Below are 23,190 nucleotides of genomic sequence, written 5' to 3'. Positions count from 1 at the left end.
CCAAGTGGACATTATGCACACAGTAGGGGTTTCGTCACAGTGGAAGAACTCAAGGCTTAGGAAACCTCAGTCTTTTTTCAGGAGCTACAAGAAAACTGTCTAAATTTTGAACTGGAGGGAGATAGTCTCTTTGTTAGACTGGACAGTTAACAAATCTGCCCTCTGCTCCACATGGAGACACTATTTGTATCTTCCAGAGCTCCTCACTATAGCAACAGCCTTAACAGGACTGTCTGGAACAAAAGTCTTTCAGTATCTTTGCTCACAAGATGTACAGAAACATGAGAAGCCATGGAAGATTATTCTCAACAACATATGGGGTAAAAATCTCAGATTCTTCCCAGTTCCTGACATGGGGAATCCAACTAACCCAATGTATCTACAGTAGATCTATTATGCAAATCCCTTTTAACAGAGAAAATCTATAGATACTGACTTCAAAGATTCCTTAGCAAATGGCTCACCAACATCACCTTAATGTGACGCTCAGAGACAAGTCCCATGTGTGCTCTTAGAACGTCCAACCTGCCCTCCTTTCAGTCAGGAACAGACAACGGAGGACCACGAGACATCTGAGAAAACCTGCCATGCCAGTGAGAAACCAGAGAAAAAGCAATTTGCGGAGAAAAATAAAACTTAAAAAAAAAACCCAAAAAACTATCAGTATTGTTCTTAGAGAAAAGCTACTGCATTTATGAAATGTGACAATGTTGCTATAAGAAAGGAATAGAAAGGTACAAAGAGGCACTCGAATTTTAAAAGAAAAAATGGAAAGAGGGAGGAAAAGGAGGAGGGCAGAGAGGAGCAAGCTGGGGGAGGGAGAAAGAAAGAAAAAAGCAAAATGCTCAAAAAAGGGGTTAAAGTTGATGAAATAACATAGTAAATACAGCAAAAAGACAGAAATGGAAGAAAAAAAAGGAGAGGAAAAAACTAAAAATTAAGACACCAGTGCAGATGGTCTGTCATCTAAATGATAGAAGTTCCAGAAAGAAAGAACAGAGAAAACAGATGGGAGAAAATTATGAATAAACTAAGACAACTGAAGTACATATGTTTCCAGACTGAAAGGGCCCAGTGAGGACCAGAGACCAGAGGTACATCACTGTGTGCCATTACAGCAGCAGAAACAAAGAGAAGATTCTACAAGATTCTGGAAAGGGGAAAAATACTAGCCACCAGAACAACTCTCCACAGCAATGCTGGAAACCAAAAGACAACAGAGCGGTTCCCAGGGGCCGAGAGGAGGAGGAAATGAGGAGCTGCTATTCTAAGGTATAGTGTCAGTCATGCAAGGTAAAGAAGTTCTAGAGATCTGTTGTACAGAAATGTGCATATAGTTAACAGTATTGTACTGAACACTTAGAAGTTTGTTAAGAGGGTAGATTTCATGTTATGTGTTTAAAAAACAAAAAACGAATATATGCTTTACCCTGGCATGTTAACAGCTCATGGCAAATTATTTAGAGAAAGGCCTTGAGGTTTTTCTCCTAAGGTTAACATTACCTTTCCTGACATTCTGCACCTGGGACTGGGTACCCAACTATCACAGAGGACCTGATTACAAGTCTTTAATTTACCCGTTTCCAGGCCCACCTTCCCTTCATCTGCTACCCCGTCTGCAATCTCCGAGGGAAAGTGTTCCCAAAAGGTAGTTCAGCTCCTGCTTCTGTTTCCTGTTCTTGAAAAACTCACTGAAATAGTTGTTATTCCTTCTTACACTTCTATATTGCGATTACCAAAGAGTCCTGGAAACAAGAAGACCCAAACATATGTGTATACTCAGTTCATTGTCTTGAACCTGAAACCCTCTCTGCTCTTTATTATTTATTAGATGATAACCTTATCCATGAGGTGAGGAACCACATAAATATTTTTTGCTGCTTTAATTTAGTAGTAATGATCATGTCTAGACACATACTAGGTACTCAACAAGTATTCATTAAATAAACTTATTATCATTTATTAAATGAGCTTTCATCTAACCTCTTAATTCAGTGCCCTGTTTCCCTGTTGAAATGACTCTATTTTCACTCAGCCTATCAGCCATCTGCTAACCCAATCATCAGGCCTACACTTTTAGAGACTTGTGACAGAGGCCTACAAATACTTCCATTAAATCAGGATAATTTAGATTTTATTCCTATCACTCTCTCTGCATTTCCATTTCCTGTGGCTAAACAGCTAGTATTGGTTCTCTTATTTACTCCATAAACAAGTGAGCCCTCATTCAATTACAATTTGCCTCTAAAGTATCAGGAACTAAGAGATATGAACATAAATAAGAACAGTGCCCTTGTTTTCAGAGGTCCTCGTCTAGTTTGGATAGAACCATTCAAGCAAACGATTGTGGTACAATGTGATAACCTCTTAATCCCCTATTTCAAGAGGCGAAAGCAAATGGCAGTGTAATTGTCACTATCTCTTAAGCCAGGTAGAGAGACAAGAAACGGCAGTGACAGAAGGAAGCTGGATATCCAGGGAAGGTAGAATGGAGCCTGGTCACGCCCGATGGACTCCAGTTTCACAACCTATGCAAAGTTTATTGCAAGAGCTCACTTTCGGGTGAGTTTTCTGTTCACAGTTGTTGAAATTATGCAGTAACTGACAACAGTAATAGATTAGTGACATAACAGAAATTGTCTCCAGCTACATATTTCTTTAAACTTCCCTCATTGTTATAAGCTCTTTAACAATGCTGGATGTTTGTTTGTATTAGAATTCCATTTCTGAACTGGAATAAAAATCTGTAAGATGATAAGAGGTGAAAGGGGTATGCAGAAAATGTGAGAATAACACGGCAGAGGAAACTTCTAACGGCCTCTGGGAGTTATGGCTTAACAAAGTAAATGATGAGGAGGGGAGAGTGTGCACAAAATACGAGGAACCCCTCAAGTTTGTTTCAGAGACTCCAGAGGGAGTATGGTGGGAAATAAAGTTAGATGTGTAGGATGGGGTCAAATCATGAAAAGTCTTAGCAATTCGGCAAAAAAATCACAGTCATTCCGGTGGCTCTCCAAGGCAGGCTCTGGGCAGCTGGTGGTTGGGCAAAGCTTAAGGGGACAGCTGAAAGGCGAGAAGGTGGGGTTCTGGCAGCATCTCAAAATATTTGAATCTTTATTACAAGTGGCCCATTAAACACTGCCCATGCAAAGCAACTGGGCCAACCCTTCCTTACTTTGATAACTAGCCCTTATTTCCAGGCTTCCTTTTCCTGATATTAATTGTTTAACGATGACTACCTGTACAAAAGCACTGGGTGGAGGGAGGTAGGAAGAAAAAGGCAATACATATACACACAAAGAATCTTATCCAGAATAGACGGCTTTAGAAAAACCCTGGTCAAATATAGATAGCTGGAAATTTCCTTTTGGTTCAATTGGGGTTGATTTCTTATTAATCTAAATGTTTACTTGTGAAGCTTTTATCAAAATGGAGAGAATATACTTTTTTTTTAGTAATAAGACTTTCCCCACATACAATTGCTTGAATTTTTGTGCAATTTCCCTCTCCTTTTCCCCATAAATAGCAGCCTTATAGAAGAACTAAATAAGAGTTTTTTTCCAAAAATGATGCTAAAATCAACAGTCACATGAAAGGATGCTCAACGAGACTAACCATCAGGGAAATGCAACTCAAAACCACAGTGGGCTATCACTTTACACCTGTTAGAATGGCTTTCATCAAAAAGAACACAAATAACAAATGTTGGCGAGGACGTGGGAAAAAGGGAACCCTCATACACTGTTGGTGGAAAGGTAAACTAGTCTGACCATTGTGGAAAACAGTATGAACTTTCCTCCAAAATTTAAAAATAGATCTGCCATACGATCTAGCAACTCCACTTCTGGGTATATACCCAAAGGCAATGAAAATGGGATTCTGAAGAGATAGATGCATTCCCATATATTCTGCAGCATTATTCACAACAGACAAGATATGGAAACAATCTCAATGCCCATCAACAGATGAATGGATAAAGAAGATGTGCTATGTATACACAATAGAATGTTATTCAGCCCCAAGAAAGGAGGATATCCTGAGACTTGTGGCAACGTGGATGGATCTTGCGCACATTATGCTAAAGGAAGTAAGCTGGACAGAGAAAGACAAATACTGTAGGAGATCACTTACACGTGGAACCTAAAAAAAGTCAAAGTTGTAAAAAATAGAGAGTGATAAAATGGTGGTTACCACGAGTTGGAGAGGGGCAGATAAGACTGATGTAGCTTAAGGGTACAAACTTGCGATGAGTAGTAAATAAGACATAGAGATCTAATGCACAGTATAATGAATACAGACAGTAATATTGTACTGCAGTTACATAATGTGATAAATATTGCTACAAAAGCAATCACTGTACAATATATAAATGTACAAAGTAATGCACACAATGTTAAATTTCTACAATATTGAATTTATTCAATAAAAATTGCTTACTTTTAATAACCACTTATCATGTGTTTTGTTTTTTTTTTTTAATCACGTCTAACTACTACCAGCTATCATTTATAGAGCACTTACCATGTGCCGGGGCTATGCTTTACATGTATTGTTACTAAACCTTTAGACAAGCTTATAGGGCAGGGACTAATCTATCCATTTAATAGACACTGAGGCTCTGATGACATAAATAATTTGTCCAGGAAGTAAATGCCACTGCTGTTTGCTCCAAACCCGTGCTTGGTCTTGTATGCCACACTGATAAGCGAGTTCAAACATATACATGCAGTCAACGCTTACACTTACCACGGAACACTGACACTAGCAGGGAAAAGCTGGGAAGAAAAGCCCCAAAGAAGGCTCAAGAAAGGGTAAAACCATGTCAACCTGCTGTCCTGCATAGAAGTAAGGACAAGTCTTAAAAACTAAGAAGGGAAAGGCATATAATGGCTTCCAGTCAACTTCTTTATGGACTGTCTCTCCTTAAATCAAGGTGGTTCTGAGGTTCTAGAGTTCACCTTATTTCAGTTTCTTAACATCTGGGGCAATATAAGGTAGAGAGGGAAGGCGGGGCAAAGGTACCCAAGATTTTCTGAACACCACACCAGACCTCTTCACCCAATTTTCTCATTTACTTTTCAAAACCATACTGTAAGACAGGGATTATTTCCATTTCACTGATTAGGAAACGCTCAGAGAAACTGAATAATTTGCTTAAGACCATACAGCTAGTAAAAGGCAGAACAAGACTTGAGACTACTTATGTCTAACTTCAAATACTCTATAAATATTAAGCTAGTTTTATAAGAACAGAAATGGGAGCCCAGGTACCGAGATTTCCTTCATAAGTAATAAAGTCAAAGATCTTTTGTGAGGTCTCTTCCTTTCTTTGGTTTCCCCTTCTTACCCTTGGTCATCCAAGTTCATACCTATCCAATAAATGGTTTTATAGATTAAAATTTTTTTTAATTTACTTGTTAACATGAGATGTTATCCTATGTGCTGAATTACTATGTTGCATAATAGAAATTATATAAACCATAGGAAAACAACAAATTAAGTTTCAGCTCTTTACAGCACTAAATGGTTCTCAAAGAGCATAGTAAATGAGTCAGCACCTGACTGTTTTTCATTCTTTTATTACTAGAAACCCAATAATAATACCTTGTATGTATATGGCCCTTTACAGTTTGCTATGAACTTTAACTTATTGTAAAGCAGGTTATACATTTCACAGATAAGAAACTGAAGCTCACAGAGGTTAAGTGAGTTTTCCAAGGTAAAAAAGAAGGAAGCTGGTATCCTGATTCCAAATCACTACTTTGTTAACTACAAACAACAAAGTTGCATCGTTGAATGTACAGCCACCAAGATGCCTAAGATATACCTACATCTCTCTCTATATCACAAGTGACCCAGAGCAACACCAAAATGGTAACTAGATTTGCTTTTTATCTTACCAGAAACTTAAGATCCTCCTTCTTTATGTTGGACACTCATTTTCCTTTTTTATAAACTGTTTTTTCCCTCTGGTGTTACCATAAAAATGCAAATGCTGTTTACTTGTTTTCAACATTTGCAATAAACTCACAGACAAAACACAAAAGATTTAACTATAGTTACAAAACAGAATACAAATGTTAGCAATCTTAATAATATAAGACAAAGGACACAGCTAACAGGTTGGGAGGTAGAGGAAAAGAAAATGTGAAAAAGACGTAAGATTGTGTATATCCTTACTTTACAAAATGAGGGGTCTGTCAGATTTGCTGAAATAGGAAATAAAGCTTTAACTATATTATTTGAAGCTAGAGTAATGATCAAAGAGAGATGTGGGAAAAATGATATCTCCTTTAAAAAAGTAGGGGGAGAAGGAGGGAGGAAGTAGTGTGAGATAAATTCTCATTTATTGTAACAGTTAAATGTCTCTGTAGAGGAAACCAGTATGACTACGGAAAGAGTTAAAAGTGGATGGACCCAGAGAATGAGTTATGGTTTTCACTACCAGTCTTTCTGGACTTACAGATCTTTTAACTATTTGCCTGTATTATTTGCATAAAATATTTTTTTCAGAGAAAAGGGATGGATGGATATTAAAAAGCAAACAAAACAATGAATGTTTCTTTTTAAAAAGTACTATCACTATTAGAAGGGAATTGTTATTTTAACTTTTTATCAAAAGTGTACACAGTCCTCTAACATTTCAAACTGGGGGCGGCTTCCCAGAACCAGTAAAGACTTCTCTGTTGTAGAAATCTCTGAATGCATTATTATTATTCAATTTTCAACAGCCCTATAAATTCTCATTGTCTTTCATTACTGATTTTATTGCAGATGACAGCTATGTCCTGACTCAAACCTCTCACTGTCAGTATAATCTCATGCTGGAAATAATTTAAATGTGTTGCAGTAAGCTTTAATACCATCTAATTCCCAACCCATCTAAACTGCCCTACTGCAACTCACAGACAAAATCATTTTCTCTCTTCTTCCTTAAAGTTTTCCAGAAACTTCCTTAAAGTTTTCCAACCTTAAAATTCCACAAGGTATAGGAATTATGGTAAAATATAGTGAATGAAAAAGGTCTTGAGATCTAAGTACCCATCAAAATTAGAAAAAAAATCGGGTATATAATAAAAAGTATACAGAATATCCAAGCCCTTGGAAGAAAAAGTGAACTGTTAAGGAACAGAAGTGAAAAAAGACTTAACATAGAGCATAAAGAAAATTACCTTAGATAAAGATACTTAAGTTATCAAGAATGACTCTAGAAATCACTGTTACACATTTATTAAAACAGTTATACACAGGTGTAATTTCTAGATGCAGAAGACGTTTGGAAAGATACCTTTCCCTAACCAATTTACTAAAATTAAAAAGATAGACACTCCAGAAAATCTTAAATTCTGTTTCAAAATGAAACAAATCTTTTGGGGGAGGAAGGACATGAAAAGAGAAAAGAATCAATACCTTAAAGACTGGAGTAAAGTGGCTGCCTTTCTTTGCTCTTTGTTTTTCAGATTGCTGGTGAGGAAACTCACCCGGACATGAGGACACTATACCTGTGAGCCTAATAAGTCAGCACACTCCATCAACAATTATTCTCTGTAATTTTCGTATGAACTTAAACATTTAAAATGATGAGGCTATTCTGTGGCACACTGGCAAGAAACACAATGAGGATACCAGATTTACATAATCATAGAGGTTTCACAGGATGATTCAGAGGCTGGCAAATACGACAGACACACAAAAGGCAATCATGTTGGGGATGTTATCAGGCAGAAAAAGCGGCATGTCTCATAATTCATTCAGGATCACTTCATTTGTAAAAGTCTGTAGATATCTTTCTGTACCATAAACAAGAAAAACAAGATATTTTAAAGTAGAAAAATAATGAAAAAGATCTTGAGTAGTCATATTAGGGACTGCATTTCAAACATGACAGATAAAAGTTTGTTATTTAAAAAAGAAGTGAGAAGAAAGTATGACATAAATTAAAAATATACACATAAATAATGTTCTCACTACAAGCTAAAACTACATGTCATGGAAATCTGTTCTTTTCCAAACCCAGTCTTCTCTTTTAAAGACAGGTGTCTGCTGTCACTGAATAGAAAAAAAGAATGAAAAGAAATGAGGATAGTTTAAGAGACCTCTACATGACAGCAAGCCACACTAATATTTGCATTATAGGCATCCCAGAAGGAGGAGAGAGACAGAAAGAGTCGGAGAAAAATATCCAAAGAGATAATAGCTGAAAATTTCCCTAATCTGGGAAAGGAAACAGTCACCCAAGTCCAGGAAGCAGAGTCCCAAACAAGATTAACCCAAAGAGGACCACAACAAGGTACACCGTAATAAAAATGACAAAATTTAAAGATAAAGAGGGAATAATAAAAGCAGCAGGGGAAAAGCAACAAGTTACACACAAGGGAGCTCCCATAAGATGTCCGCTGATTTTTTAGCAGAAACTCTGCAGGCCAGATGGGAGTGGAATGATATATTTAAAATAATGAAATGGAAAAGCCTACAGTAAGGATACTCTACCCAGCAAGGCTCTCTTTCAGATTGGATGGAGAGTTCAAAAGCTTCACAAACAAACAAAAGCTGAAAGAATTCAGCACCACCAAACCAGCTTTACAACAGATACTAAAGGAACTTTTCAAGGTGGAAAAGAAAAGGCCACAACTAGAAACAAGAAAATTACAAAATAAAAAAGCTCACTGGTAAGGACAAACATATAGTTAAGGGTAGGAAATTATCCAAACACAAAGCTAGTAGGGTAGTTAAAAAGACAAAAGTAGTAAAATCATCTGCATTCACAATAAGGAGTTAAGGGCTACACAAAACAATTAGATGTAAAATATGATATTAAAACCAGTAATTGTGAGGGGAGAAGAGTTCAAATGCTGGGTATTTAAAATGCATTTGAAATTAAGAGATCAACAACCTAAAATAATCATGCTACGCAAAAACTTCATGGTAACTGCAAACTAAAAATTTACAATAGATATACACATGAAAAAGAAAAAGAACCCAAATATAACACTAAAGACCATCATCAAATTACAAGAGAAGAGAACAAAAGAAGAAAAGGAGAAAAAAAGACCTACAAAAACAAATCCAAAACAATTAACAAAATGACAATAAGAAAACACATATCGATAATTACCTTAAATGTAAACTGACTAAATGCTCCAACCAAAAGATATAAACTGGTTGAATGGATACAAAAAGAAGACCTGTATACATGCTGCCTGCAAGAGACTCACACATACAGACTGAAAGTGAGGGGATGGAGAAAGGTATTCCGTGCAGACGAAATTCAAAAGAAAGCTGGACTAGCAATACTTATTACATTAGACAAAATCGACTTTAAGACAGACTGTTACAAGAGATGAAAAAAGGACACTACATAATGATCAAAGGATCAATCCAAGAAGAAGATATAACAACTATAAATACATACGCACCCAACTTAGGAGCACCTCAATATATAAGGCAAATATTAACAGACATAAAAGGAGAAACTGACAGTAACACAATAATAAAGAAGAAAGTGGGGGACTTTAACACCCCACTTACATCAATGGACAGATCAGACAGAAAATCAATAAGGGAACACTGGCCTTAAATGACTCATTAGACCAAATGGACTTAACCGATATTTATAGAGCATTCCATTGGAAAGCAGCAGAATACACATTCCTCTCAAATGCACATGGAACATTGTCCAGGACAGATCACATGTTGGGCCACACACACACAAAAAGCCTCTGTAAACTTAAGAAAATTAAAATCATATCAAGCATCTTTTTCCGACCACAACACTATGAGACAAGAAATCAACTACAAGAAAAAAACTGCAAAAAAATACAAACACGTGGAGGCTAAACAACATGCTAGTAAACAACCAATTGATCACTGATGACATCAAATAAAAATTTTAAAAAATACCTAGAGACAAATGAAAATCAAAACATGACATCCAAAACCTATGGGATGTAGCAAAAGCAGTTCTAAGAGGAAAGTTTATAGTGACACAAGCTTACCTCAGGAAACAAGAAAAATCTCAAATAAACAACTTAACCTTACTCCTAAAGCAACCTCCAAGAGAAAGAAGAACAAACAAAACTAAAAGTTACTGAACAATAAGAAATCATAAAGATCAGAGTAGAAATAAATGAAATAGAGACTAAAAAAAAAATACAAAAGATTAATGAAACTAAAAGCTGATTCTCTGAAAGAATAAAATTGATAAACCTTTAGCCAGACTCATCAAGAAAAAAGGGAGAGAGTCCAAATCAATAAAATCAAAAATGAAAAAGAAGACATTACAACTGACACCACAGAAATACAAAGGATAAGAGGCTACCACAAGCAACTATACGCCAATAAAATGGACAATCTAGAAGAAATGGACAAATTCCTAGAAAGGTACAACTTCCCAAGACTGAACCAGGAAGAAATTGAAAATACGAACAGACCAATTACCAGTACTTAAATTAAATTAGTAATATAAAAACTCCCCCAAAAACAAAAGTCCAGGATCAGATGGCTTCACCAGTGAATTCTATCAAACATTTAGAGTTAATACCTATCCTTCTGAAACTATTCCAAAAAATTACAGAAGAAGGGACACTTCCAAACTCATCCTATGAGGATACCAAAATCAGATAAACATACCACACAAAAAAGGAAAATTACAGGCCAATATCACTGATGAACACAGATGTAAAAATTCTCAACAAAACACTAAAAAACTGAATCCAACAATGCATTAAAAGGATCATACACCATGATTAAGTGGCATTTATCCCTGGGATGCAGGGATTTTTTCAATATCCACAAATCAATCAATGTGATACACCACATTAACCAATTGAAGAATTTAAACCATATACTCACCTCAATAAATGCAGAAAAAGCTTTTTATAAAGTTCAACATTCATTTATGATAAAAACTCTCCAGAAAGTGGGCATAGACAGAACATACCTCAACATAATAAAGGCCATATATGACAAACCCACAACTAACATCACACTCAAAGCTGAAAGCATTCCCTCTAAGATCAGGAACAAGACAAGAATGCCTCTCACCATTTTTATTCAACATAGTTTTGGAAATTCTAACCACAGCAATCAGAGAAGAAAAACAAATAAAAGGAACCCAAAATGAAAAGGAAGAAGTAAAACTGTCACTGTTTACAGATGACATGATACTATACACAGAAAGTCCTAAAGAGACCACCAGAAAACTACTAGAGCTCATTAATGAATTTGGTATAAGTTGCAGGATAAAAGATTAATAAACAGAAATCTGTTGTATTTCTATGGATTAACAACAAAGTATCAGAGGAATAAAGGAAACAATCCCATTTACTACTGCATCAAAAAGAATAAAATACCTAGGAATAAATATACCTAAGGAGGAAAAAAACATGTACTCTGAATCTGTAAGATGCTAATGAAAGAAACTGAAGATGACACAAACAGATGCAAAGATACACTGTGTTCTTAGACTGAAGAATTAATATTGTTAAAATCACCATACTCCTCAAGGCAATCTACAGATTCAATGGAATCCCTATCAAATTACCAGTGTTATTTTTCACAGAACTAGAACAAAAATTTTTTAAATTTCTATGCAAACACAAAAGACCCTGAATAGCCAGAACAATCTTGAGAAAGAAGAATGGAGCTGGAGGAATCATGCTCCCTGACTTCATACTATACTATAAAGCTACAGTAATCAAAACAGTATGGTACTGGCACCCAGACACATGGATCAATGGAAAGGATAGAAAGTCCAGAAATAAACCCACATACCTATTGTCAATAAATCTATGACAAAGGAGGCAAGAATATACAATGGAGAAAAGACAGTCTCTTCAATAAGTGGTGCTGGGAAAACTGAACAGCTACATGTAAAAGAAAGAAATTAGAGCATTCTCTAACACCATGTACAAAAATAAACTCAAAATGGATTAAAAACCTAAATGTAAGACCAGATATTATAACATGGAAAACATGGGCAGAGGACTCTTTAACATAAATTGCAGCACTACTCTTTGGATCCACCTCCTAGAGTAATGGAAGCAAAAGCAAAAATAAACAAAGGGGACCTAATTAACCTTAAAATCTTTTGCATAGCAAAGGAAGCCACTGACAAAATGAAAAGACAACCTGACAAAGGCTTAATTTCCAAAATATACAAACACCTCATACAGCTCAGTAACAAAAAACAAACAAACAAAAAGCCCCACCCAAACAACCCAATCAAAAAATGGATGGGCCTAGAGATTATCCTACTAAGTGAATTAAGTCAATCAGAGAAAGATAAGTATCATATGATATCCATTATAAGTGGAATCTATAAAAATGATACAAATGAACTTATTTATAAAATAGAAAGAGGCTCACAGACATAGAAAACAAAGTTATGGTTACCAAAGGGGAAAGGGAGGGAGGGATAAATTAGGAATTTGGGATAAACAAATATACACTACTAAATACAAAATAGATAAACAAGAAGATTCTACTGTATAGTACAGAGAACTATATTCAACATTTAAAATAACCGATGATTATTTAGAAAATTATTCAGATTCAGAAAAGAATCTGAAAAAAAATAAATATATGCATATATGTATAACTGAAACACTTTGCTGTACACCTGAAACTTGTATACAACACTGTAAATCAACTATACTTGAATTTAAAAAAATAAATGTATAATAAAAATACATACCAAAAAAGACTGATGTCTGCCATAAACAATTTATTTTTAAAAGATACTTCCTTTCCAAAACTAGTAAACAACCAGGTCATTAACGTGTAAGGTGAATTATACACAACATTTAAAGAAGAATTAATACCAATTCTTCTCAAACTCTTTCAAAAACTGATTAAGAAGAAATATTTCCAAACTCATTTTACAAGGCCAGCATTACCCTGATACAGAAGCCAGACAAATACACTATAAGAAAAGAAAATTATAGGCCAACAGCTCTGATGAACATAGATGCAAAAATCCTCAACAAAATACCAAAACCAAACCAAATTCAAGAGCACATTAAAAGGATCACACACTATGATGAAACTGAATGTATCCCTGGGATGCAAAGACGGTTTGACATACACAACTCAACAAATGTGATATACCACATTAGCAAAATGAAGATAAATGAAAGGCAATAGGAAGGATAAAAATCATATAATCATCTTAACAGATGCAGAAAAATAATTTGATAAAATCAAACATATTTTCCTGATAAAAACTCTCCGTAAATTAGGCACAGAAGGAAAGTACTTCAACATAAAATAGGACATTTACAACTCACAACTAATATCACCATTAGTAGTGAAAAGTTGAAAGCTTTCCTCTCAAGTCAGGAGAAAGATAAGGATGCCCACTCTTACCACTTCTGTTCAACATAGTACTGGAAGTCCTAGCCACAACAAATGGGCAATAAAAAGAAATTAAAGGCATCCCAATAGGAAAGGAAGGAGTAAAATGATCTCTGTGTACAGATGACATGACCTTAAATATAGAAAACCCTAAAATCTCCACCAAAAAGCTGTTAGAACTAATCAATGAATTTAGTAAAGTTACAGGACACAAAATGAACATACAAAAATCAGTTGCACTTCTATACACTAACAGTGAACTATTTGAAAGAGAAATAAAGAAAAAAATTCCATTTACAGTGGCATCAAAAACAATAAAATACTTAGGAATAAATTTAACCAAAGGAGATGAAAGACCTATACACTGAAAACTGTACGGCACTGAGGAAAGAAACTGAAGATTCAAACAAACGGAAAGATAACCTGTTTTCTTAGAATGGAAGAATTAATAAATGGCCACACTAACGACCCCAAACAATCTACAGATTCAATATAGTCTCTATCAAAATTCCAATGGCATTTTTTATAGAAATAGGAAAACTTACCCTAAAATTTGTACAAGACCACAAAAGACTGGAATAGCCAGAGCAATCTTAATAACAAAAGAACAAAGCTGGACACATCACACTTCTTGATTTCAAACTATATTGCAAGGCTTTAGTAATCAAAACAGAATAGTGTTGGCATAAAAACACGCACGTATATCAATGAAGCAAAGATGAGAGCCCAGAAGTCAGCCCACACACATGTGGTCAACTAATATCTCACAAGACACCGAGAACACATAATGGGGAAGAGACTGTCTCTTCAATAAGTGGTCTTGGGAAAACTGGATTTCTACACGCAAAAGAATGAAACTGGAACCCTATTTTATGTCACTTACAAAAATTAACTTAAAATGGATTAGACTTAAATTTAAGACCTGAAAATACAAAGCTCATAGGAGAAAACACAGGGGAAAAGCTCCTTGACATTGATCTTGGCACTGGTAATTTAGATTTGACACAAGAACAAAGGCAAAAATATACAAGAGGGACTACATCAAACTTAAAAGCTTATGCATAGCAGAGGACACCATTAACAAAAGAAAGAGCTAACTATTGAATAGGAGAAAATATTTGCAAATCATATATCTGATAGAGCTTAATATCCAAAATATATAAAGAACTGTACAACTCAATAGCAAATAAACAAATAATCTGATTTTAAAAATGGGTAGAGGAACTGAGTAGATATTTTTGCAAAGAAGACATACAAATGGCCAATACGTACATGAAACAGTGCTCAACATCACTCATCTTGAGGGAAATGTAAATCAAAATCACAAAGAGATCACTTCATACCTGTTAGAATGCCTATTATCAAAAATTTGGTGAAGATGTGGAGAAAAGGGAACCCTTGTGCACTGTTGGTGGGCATGTAAATTGGCACAGCTTTTCAATGAAGCGTTATTCACAATAGCCCAGACACATTAATAACCCAAGTGTCTGTCAGTGTGTGAATGGATAAAGAAAATGTGATGTATATATAGAAAATGGAATATCATCATAAGTGAAACAAGTTAGAGAAAGACAAACACTGGATGGTATCACTTACATGTGGAAACAAAACAAAACAGAAAAGTAAATTTTGCAGAAATAGACAGTAGAATGGTGGATGCCCGGGGCTGGCAGGGTGGGAGAAATGAGGAGATGTAAGTCAAAGGGTACAAACTTTTCATTACAAGAAAAATAAGTTCTGAGGATCTAATGCACAGCACAATAACTATAGCTAGTAATAAAGTATTGTATACCCGAAATTTGATAAAAATAAATCTTAAGCTTTCTTTACCTCCCACCCTCACACACATGAACTATGTGAGGTGACGGCTGCACTAATGAATCCTGACCACGGCAATTATTTCACACTGCACGTGTGTAACAAAGCACATACGTATACGTGTTGTACGTTGTATATATATATGACAAAGCACACTGTACACTTTAAATATATATAATTTATTTGTCAATTATTGTTCAATAAAGCTGAAAAAAATATATAGATAAAAAGGAAGTCCAGGGAAAAAAGTCTTTCTGCTTTTTTCAACTGGCAACTTCAGAAGACACAATAGAGTCAGACAGTTAGTACAATAGATTAAGTAAGTTCAAAATGGGAGTAACCATCTTCTTATAATATTAATTGTTTTAACCTTTGTGTTTCCTAGAAAGTAGACTTACAACAGGCCTACTGACAATAAATACGTACTTTATCATGTACATCAGGCCAAAAGGAAAACTTACTTTTCCTTTTTCAAAGATAGAATGTACATGTTTTTGGTTGTAAGCAATAGGCCCCTATGAGCAGTTTGACAGTCTTTGGAGAAAGAAAATTCTCCATTACGTACAAATCATTAAAACTGAACATTAACCAGCATTTTAGTATCCATAGCATGCTAAGGAAGATAATCCTTAACACTTCAAATTCTCAGAATATATTTTTAAATTTCAAAAATGAACTGAATTATGTTCAACATAGCTTTAATGTTAGGTGTATTTTACTATCTTATGATGCTTTGAAAACCAGTAATTCATGTTAGAAATATATGATAACTCTCTAGAATGTTTCTTTAACCATTTCATTTCTAACTGCACAAAATAGAACAGAGTATACTGTATCAGGGAAGCTGCAAAAATGCCCAGTGATTATGTCAGGGCCAACGTTTTGGCTCAAACACTTTAATGCTCATGTCTCTCCTTAGAATACGAGTAAATAAAAAAAGCTGCTATAACATATCTATTTTATACCTTCTGGCTCTTTGTTTTCTAATTAGAGTAGTTAAATAGAAAAAAAAGTGATTGAAAAAATATTCTCAAAAGGCACACTATAAAACTTTATCACAAAACACCTTTGTGATCATGTATCAAACTATGTGTCCATAATTCATTCATTTTGTACTTTTTACTGAGGCCTCAAATATATTTCTTATAAGAAGCATTGTAGTGATGCTCTTTGTCATCTTATATTTGTCATTAAAAAATTAAAATGGCTATGAAAAGTCATTACTGGTCATTATAATATTGTTTCAGATCTTTTTTTAAAAGTTGAAAATATTCCTTGGCTTACCTGTTACACGTAACAAACTAGCTTCTACTCTGTGGGGAACTCTTGGTGGAATTTTCATAGATGCACGAATCTGGTAAAAACTACAGCAAAAGAGACAAAGAAGTCACTTAAAAACATATTTTAAAAACATGCGATGCCTCAATTTTTATATATCTACACATATTAAAATAATAAAGTTGGTCTGCTTATATAATATTTACTACTAATATCTAATAATATCTACCCCTAATATTTACTCCTGGTGGAAAACATGTATCCGATGCACAGATGAAGTATTAGCACGGCACAAAACCCAAAGGGAAAAGCCATGAATAAGATGAATGAGAGAAAGAGATGAAACAGATACGGTATTTCTTACTATAAATGAGAGAATGTCGTAGCAACCACAGAGTTACTATGGCATCTAAGAGTTTCACTGCTTAATTTGGTTTATTGATTTTTTTCTTTTAAAGATACCAAAGATAAATTATTCTTAAGCACAATTTTGAGAAAACACAGGACTAATAATAAATGCTTTTTAAAAATTGGTTTCCTACTATAAATGATAAAATAAAGATACGTATTTGGTTTAAAGAATTCAGTACTTTTTCAAGGTCAGAGCTATTTGCTTATGCACTTGCTTATTCCACAAGATTAAAATATATTAAAATCTACCAGTCATTAATAGTAACAGTTTAAATAGAAAAAAATGATGAGGTAAAAGCATTACATATGCAGGTATATATACATCCTTCATTATGTACTCAAACTTGTAATGATGTTAAAACACACTCTCTGCACGCACACACAGAGGGTTATGATAAGCTGAATCAAGATTATAAATCAGGGATGAGTTTAGATGTACACTGGGGAGTTGAATATTTAACATTTATTTTTCTTTAATAATTTCATAGATGGTAGTTTAACTTAAGTTTGTAAATAACACAAAGAGTAAAACACATAAATATATTTATTACTATTATTTCTAGGAAGGTGTGGGCTTGGAGGGAACGTAGGGTCAGATGACAAAGCCAGAATTAAAGAAGAGTGAATGAAAGGGTAGTCAGTTAAACTTAGGACCTTTGAAAACACAACTGGCCTCAAAGGGACATGGCAAAACCCCACAGAGACAGATGTTGAGTTGAGATTAAGATGAGGTCACCTTAGAAACATGAGATGACTAAGAGCAAAAATCAGGGTGGAAACAGCAGGAGCCTTGGAACCAAAGGAGGGCAAAGTTTCTATTTTAATTAAAGACTAAAATATTGCTATTTTAAAATATTCAGGTATGCAGTAAGAGCTTAAGAACAAACAACTGATAAGACACTCCATTTTAAACTTCTTAAGCACAAGAACTGTGTCTTGTTTATAAGTGTATACCCACAGCCCTAATGTAATGATTTGCACACAAAAATTCAGAGACATTTAAAAAAAACTCTACATGTACTGTACACTGTTAGAGTATCTTACTTTAAAATTCCCTGAATTTAAATATGTATGTACACATACACATTTACACACACACACAAACCATTAATCCATTACGTACTGAGGACCCACCTATGTGTCAGCCCCTGGGCTGAGTACTAGAGATACAGGGAAAACAAACCACTGAAGAAATACATACGTTATTTTAAACAATGTTCACTTTTCATTTATAAAAGCAGTCTATTATTACCGTAAATACATTTTTTAAATTAAAATTAATGGTACTTTAAAGGTATAAATCTTCAAAAATGAACAAAATTTTCAAGTGTGCATATGTTAACATTTTAAAAATCAAATATCAAATGAGAGATACAATTGCAAAAGAAAGGATAAAATATTTCATTTCTAAGAGATGTGGTGGGGTAGGTTATTCAGAAATAACTTCTTGCTAAAACAACAACTAAAACTGCCAAAGAAAGTATAAAAATACAACTTTATAAAATAACTGAAGAGCTGACAAAATAGTGTGGAATTACCAAACCAAATCATAGTCAGGGAGGCAATGCAGTGAAGCTGCTTTGTCCTGAGGGTACCTGCTGACCAATTCTGACAAACTTTACTTTGGTTTTAAAAGCCTGGTTTATATTCCTAGTATATAAAAAGCAGCTAAAAACTGAGAAGAAAAAGACCACTTAAATTTAAAAAATGAAAATAAAGATGCTAATAAACAGGTCACAAAAAAAATGCAAATTCTCTTAAATAGATGAAAAAAATGTTCAACCTTACTTATAATTAAAAAACTACAAATTAAGACTATAATGATATATCCTTTCTCACTCACCACACTGACAGAAATTCAACAGTTTGACCAAATCCTCCATGGGTGATGCTATGGGCAGAAAGGAATCCTGTACAGCTGGTGAGAATGTAAAATGATGCAACCCCACATGGAGGGGGACTTGGCAGTAAAGAGCAAAAACACATGTATATTTACTCTTTGACCTGGCATCCCACTTATAAGACTATTTAAGACACTGTAGCAAAAACATTAAACGAGGTAGCATAAGGCTATTCATTGCAGCTTTAGTTACAAAAGGAAAAATTGAAACAAAACGCCAAATGTCCACCAATAAGGGATTGGCTGAATAAACTATGGTACAACTATATAATGCATGGAACCACGCTGTTATAACTGTGAGATATCTCTATATACTGCAAAAGAGTGACCTCGAATTTACATTTAAACCAACAAAAGCAAGTGTAGAATATGTATACTATGCTACCTTTGTATAGGAAGAAAAGATATGACTATATATATTTTTGCCTTTTAAAAAAGTAATAAAAAGGAAAGACATACACAAAACTAATAAAAAAATAAAATGGCTACCCACAAGACTTGGGGGGGGGCGGTTCAAGAGAAGGGACAGTGATGAAAACTAGGTTCTCTTTCAATATACTCTACTTCAGAGTTCTGATTTTGGAACCATAAACTTTTTATATAGTAACAAAATAAATTAAAATTTTAAAAAATCTCTAAACCACCCGAAAACAACTGAATTTAATGTGCGTCTACTTAACTGCAATTTCACAGAGAATTCCTTCAAGTGATCTTTCAAACACAGTACTTTAAGGGCCTATTTCTCATAGGATTATCCTAACAATAAAAGGGAACCACAAAGAGGTTTTAAACAACATTTACAGACTTGGTGATGATGTTGCTACTAACATTTTGAAATTATCTTAGACACACCTGCACACACATGAATAAAGTAAGTAATTATGTTATTAGGAACCAAGATTTTCAGTGAAAGTGAAGATACACAAATATGAAATAAAGAAGCAAAAATCCTTCTAATTTAAAATGAGAATAGAAAACGAGTAAAAATTTATGATGCATTTTTCTCAAAAAAAAAAAAAAGTATTTTCTAGTTGTATTAATTGAAAAGGCCTGGAAGCAATGACTCATTAAAAATGTGTAACTTTAACCCATGTATCATGATCCATAAACACTATTTCCCACCAAAAGGAACTAAGAGCCCCTTGGTTGACTGAAATCTAAAGCAGGGAACAGACAGAGTGTAGAGCAGCAGGTCACGGTAGAAAACAAGGAAGCTAACACTGCCTGGATCACCCCAAGAGAAGTTCATAACAATCAACCCAAAGGGCTCCCCGTGAACATGGAAAAGAGTAACGATGCAATATTATCATCAAATATGTTAAAAATCCATGAGTTCATATTGGCACAGGCATAACTCACTTTGCCACACTTTATTATGAGATGTTTTCTACAAATTGAAGGTTTATAGCAACCCTGTATCAAGCAAGTCCATTGGTGCCATTTTTTCAGTATTTGCTCACTTCGTGCCTCAGTGTCACATTTTGGTAATTCTCACAGTATCTCAAGCTTTTTCATCACTATTATATTTGTTATGATCTGTGATCAGTGATCTTTGACAGTACTATTGTTCTGGGGCACCACAAACCACACTCAGATAAGAGGGCTGAACTTAATAAACTTTGTGCGTTCTGAGTGATCCACCAACCAACTGCTCCCCCAATCTCTCTCCCTCTTCTTGGATCTCCCTATTCCCTGAGACACAATATTGAAATTAGGTCAACTAATGATGCTCCAAAGTGTTCGAGTGAAAGGAAGAGTTGGTTATTTCTCACTTTAAGTGAAAAGCTAGAAACGATTAAGCTTAGTGAGGAAGGCATGTTGAAAGCCAACAGGCAGAAAACTTGGCTTCTTGTGCCAAACAATTAGCTAAGTTGTGAATGCAAAGGAAAAGTTTTTGAAATTAAAAGTAGTGCTCTAGGGATCACATGAATGATAAGAAAAGAGAAATAGCCTTATTGCTAATACGGAGAAAGTTTTAGTGGTCTGGATAGAAGATCAAACCAGCCACAACATTCCCTTAAGCCAAAATCTAATCCACAGACAGGCCCTAACTCTACCATTTGGAAAATCCTAGGGCCCTTAAGAATGATGTCAAATCTACTGTCTATGCTCTATAAATGGAGCAAAGCCTAGATGACACATATCTATTCACAACATGGTTTATTGAATATTTTAAGCCCCACTGCTGAGATCTACTGCTCAGCAAAAGAATTTCTTTCAAAATACTGCTCATTGTCCCCCAGGAGCTCTAAGGAGATGGACAAGATCAATGTTGTGCCTGCCACCACAACATCCATTCTGTAGCACACATATCAAGGAGTAATATCCACTTTCAAGTCCTATTTAAGAAACACATTTCATAAGAATATAGCTTCACTATAGATAGTGATTCTTCTGATCGATCTGTGCAAAGTCAAAAGAAAACCTTCTGGAAAGGATTCACCATTCAAGATGCCATTAAAAACATTCATGATTCATGGAAAGAAGTCCAAACATCAGCATTAAAAGGAGTTCAGAAGAGGTTGAATCCAACTCTCATGGGTGACTTGGAGGGTTCAAGACTTCAGTGGAGGAAGTAACTGAAGATGTGGTGGAAATAGCAAGAGAATTAGGATTAGAAGTGGAGCCTGAAGATGGGACTGAATTGCTATAAATTCATGATAAAACTTTAATGGATGAGGAATTGCTTCTCATGGATGAGCAAAGAAAATGGCTTCTTGAGATGGAATCTACTGCTGGTGACGATGCTGTGAAGATTATTGAAATGACAACAAAGGATTTAGAATATTAAACTTAGTTTGTAAAGCAGTAGCAGGGTTTGAGAGGAATGACTCCAATTTTGAAAGAAGTTCTACTGTGTATAAAACGCTATCGAACAGCAGGGCATGCTACAGAGAAATGGTTCCTGAAAGGAAGAATCAATCAATGAGACAAACTTCATTGTCTTATTTTGTCATAGTACCACCCCAACCTTCAGCAACCATCATCCCGATCAGTCAGCAGGCATCAACAAGGAGGCAAGACTCTCCATCAGCCAAAAGATTACAACTCACTGAAGGATCACTGGTTAGCAGTTTTTAGCAATAAAGTAGTTTTTAATTCAGGTACACTGTTTTTTTGACACAATTCTACTGCATATTTAATAGACTGCAGTATAGTATAAACATAACTTATACATGCTCTGGGAAAACAAAAACTTCCCTTGAACTTGTTTATTGTGATATTCACTTTATTGCGATGGTCTGTAGCTAAATTCACAGTATCTCCAAGATATGCCCGCACTGAATAGAAACTTACTATATTTGAAAGGTGCTAGGGCAACAACACAAAATTCTGAAAACCAATAAATACGGAGAAAGAATAAAACATCTGCCATGTCTTTCCTGTACAAACTGTATTTCAGAGTAACAAGTTAATGAGGCAAAATTCTTCTTCAGAGAATTATAGCTAATAAATATATGCAGAAGGAAAAATAGAATTAGAATGTCACCACTTTGTAAGCCCTAGTAAAATAAAATAATGACTGGATAAAAGTTACCAACAGGTACCATCGATCAAGTGATGGGGAACTTTATAGTGGATATATCAGGTTGAAACTACCTGAGTCAATCTTATCAAAAGAGACAGACATTTTATGTCCCCAAATATAATGCAACAGGAAGGACACAGCATCACTTATGAAGGATTCTTCTCCAAAATTCTATCAAAATTTAATGAAGCCTGTGGATCAAACTAGATAAATTTTTTAAAAATCTAAGAGACATAATACTCAAACACAACCTGTAAACTTTGGGGGGATACGGATTCAAACAAATAAATTATAAGGACACATTTATAAGATGATTGAAGAAATGAGAACACTAGCTATTATTGATAGCCAAGAAATTATTTTAAAATTTTCTTTAATGGCCATAATGGTTTTGCAGATATGTTTAAAAGCAAAAGTCTTCTTGTATTAGAGACAGTGAAGAAAGATTGCGGGGAGGGGGGTGGTGAGAGATAAAATAGGAAAGGAAAAACTTTGATAATTGTTGGCTAGATGGTAGGTATATGTGTGTTTACTATACTTTCATACGTTTTAAACTTTTCCTTAAAAAAACAAAAAGTAGTCCTAGATGGGTATTTCCCTAAGGGCCAGACACAAGAAAAGGAAAATTCCTTCTCAAAGAATAAACTTGAAGATCTTGATAGAAATCAGAACATGGGGTGGGGGGGGGTGGTGGAGAGAAGAGATGCAAGGGAGAAAAAAGAAAAGGGTACATAGAAAGTACAAAATATAAAATAATGGATGTAAACACAAATATATCAGCAATTACATTAAATGTAAATAGACTAAATACTCCAGTTAAAAGACAGGGTGCTCTAGAGTATGAAAAAGATAAATCCCATCGTATGCTGTTTACAACAGACAAATCTAAAATACAAAGACT

General features: G+C 34.8%; 1 protein-coding gene across 5 annotated transcripts in view; it reads right to left on the bottom strand.

Moving 5' to 3' along the window:
* Nucleotides 1-23,190, bottom strand: part of FAM135A (family with sequence similarity 135 member A) — a 119,349-nt gene that overhangs the window by 73,698 nt on the left and 22,461 nt on the right. For all 5 annotated transcript variants that reach the window (XM_074368751.1, XM_074368754.1, XM_074368752.1 and 2 more), the window contains exon 4: nt 16,456-16,535. In XM_074368751.1, coding sequence (XP_074224852.1) covers nt 16,456-16,535 — 80 coding nt within the window. The remainder of the gene's footprint in view (nt 1-16,455; nt 16,536-23,190) is intronic.

The sequence above is a fragment of the Camelus bactrianus genome, chromosome 8 (assembly GCF_048773025.1).
Source record: "Camelus bactrianus isolate YW-2024 breed Bactrian camel chromosome 8, ASM4877302v1, whole genome shotgun sequence".
Lineage (NCBI taxonomy): Eukaryota > Metazoa > Chordata > Mammalia > Artiodactyla > Camelidae > Camelus > Camelus bactrianus.
The sequence above is the reverse complement of the archived record's forward strand: the minus strand, read 5'-3'. Positions and strand labels throughout refer to the sequence as shown.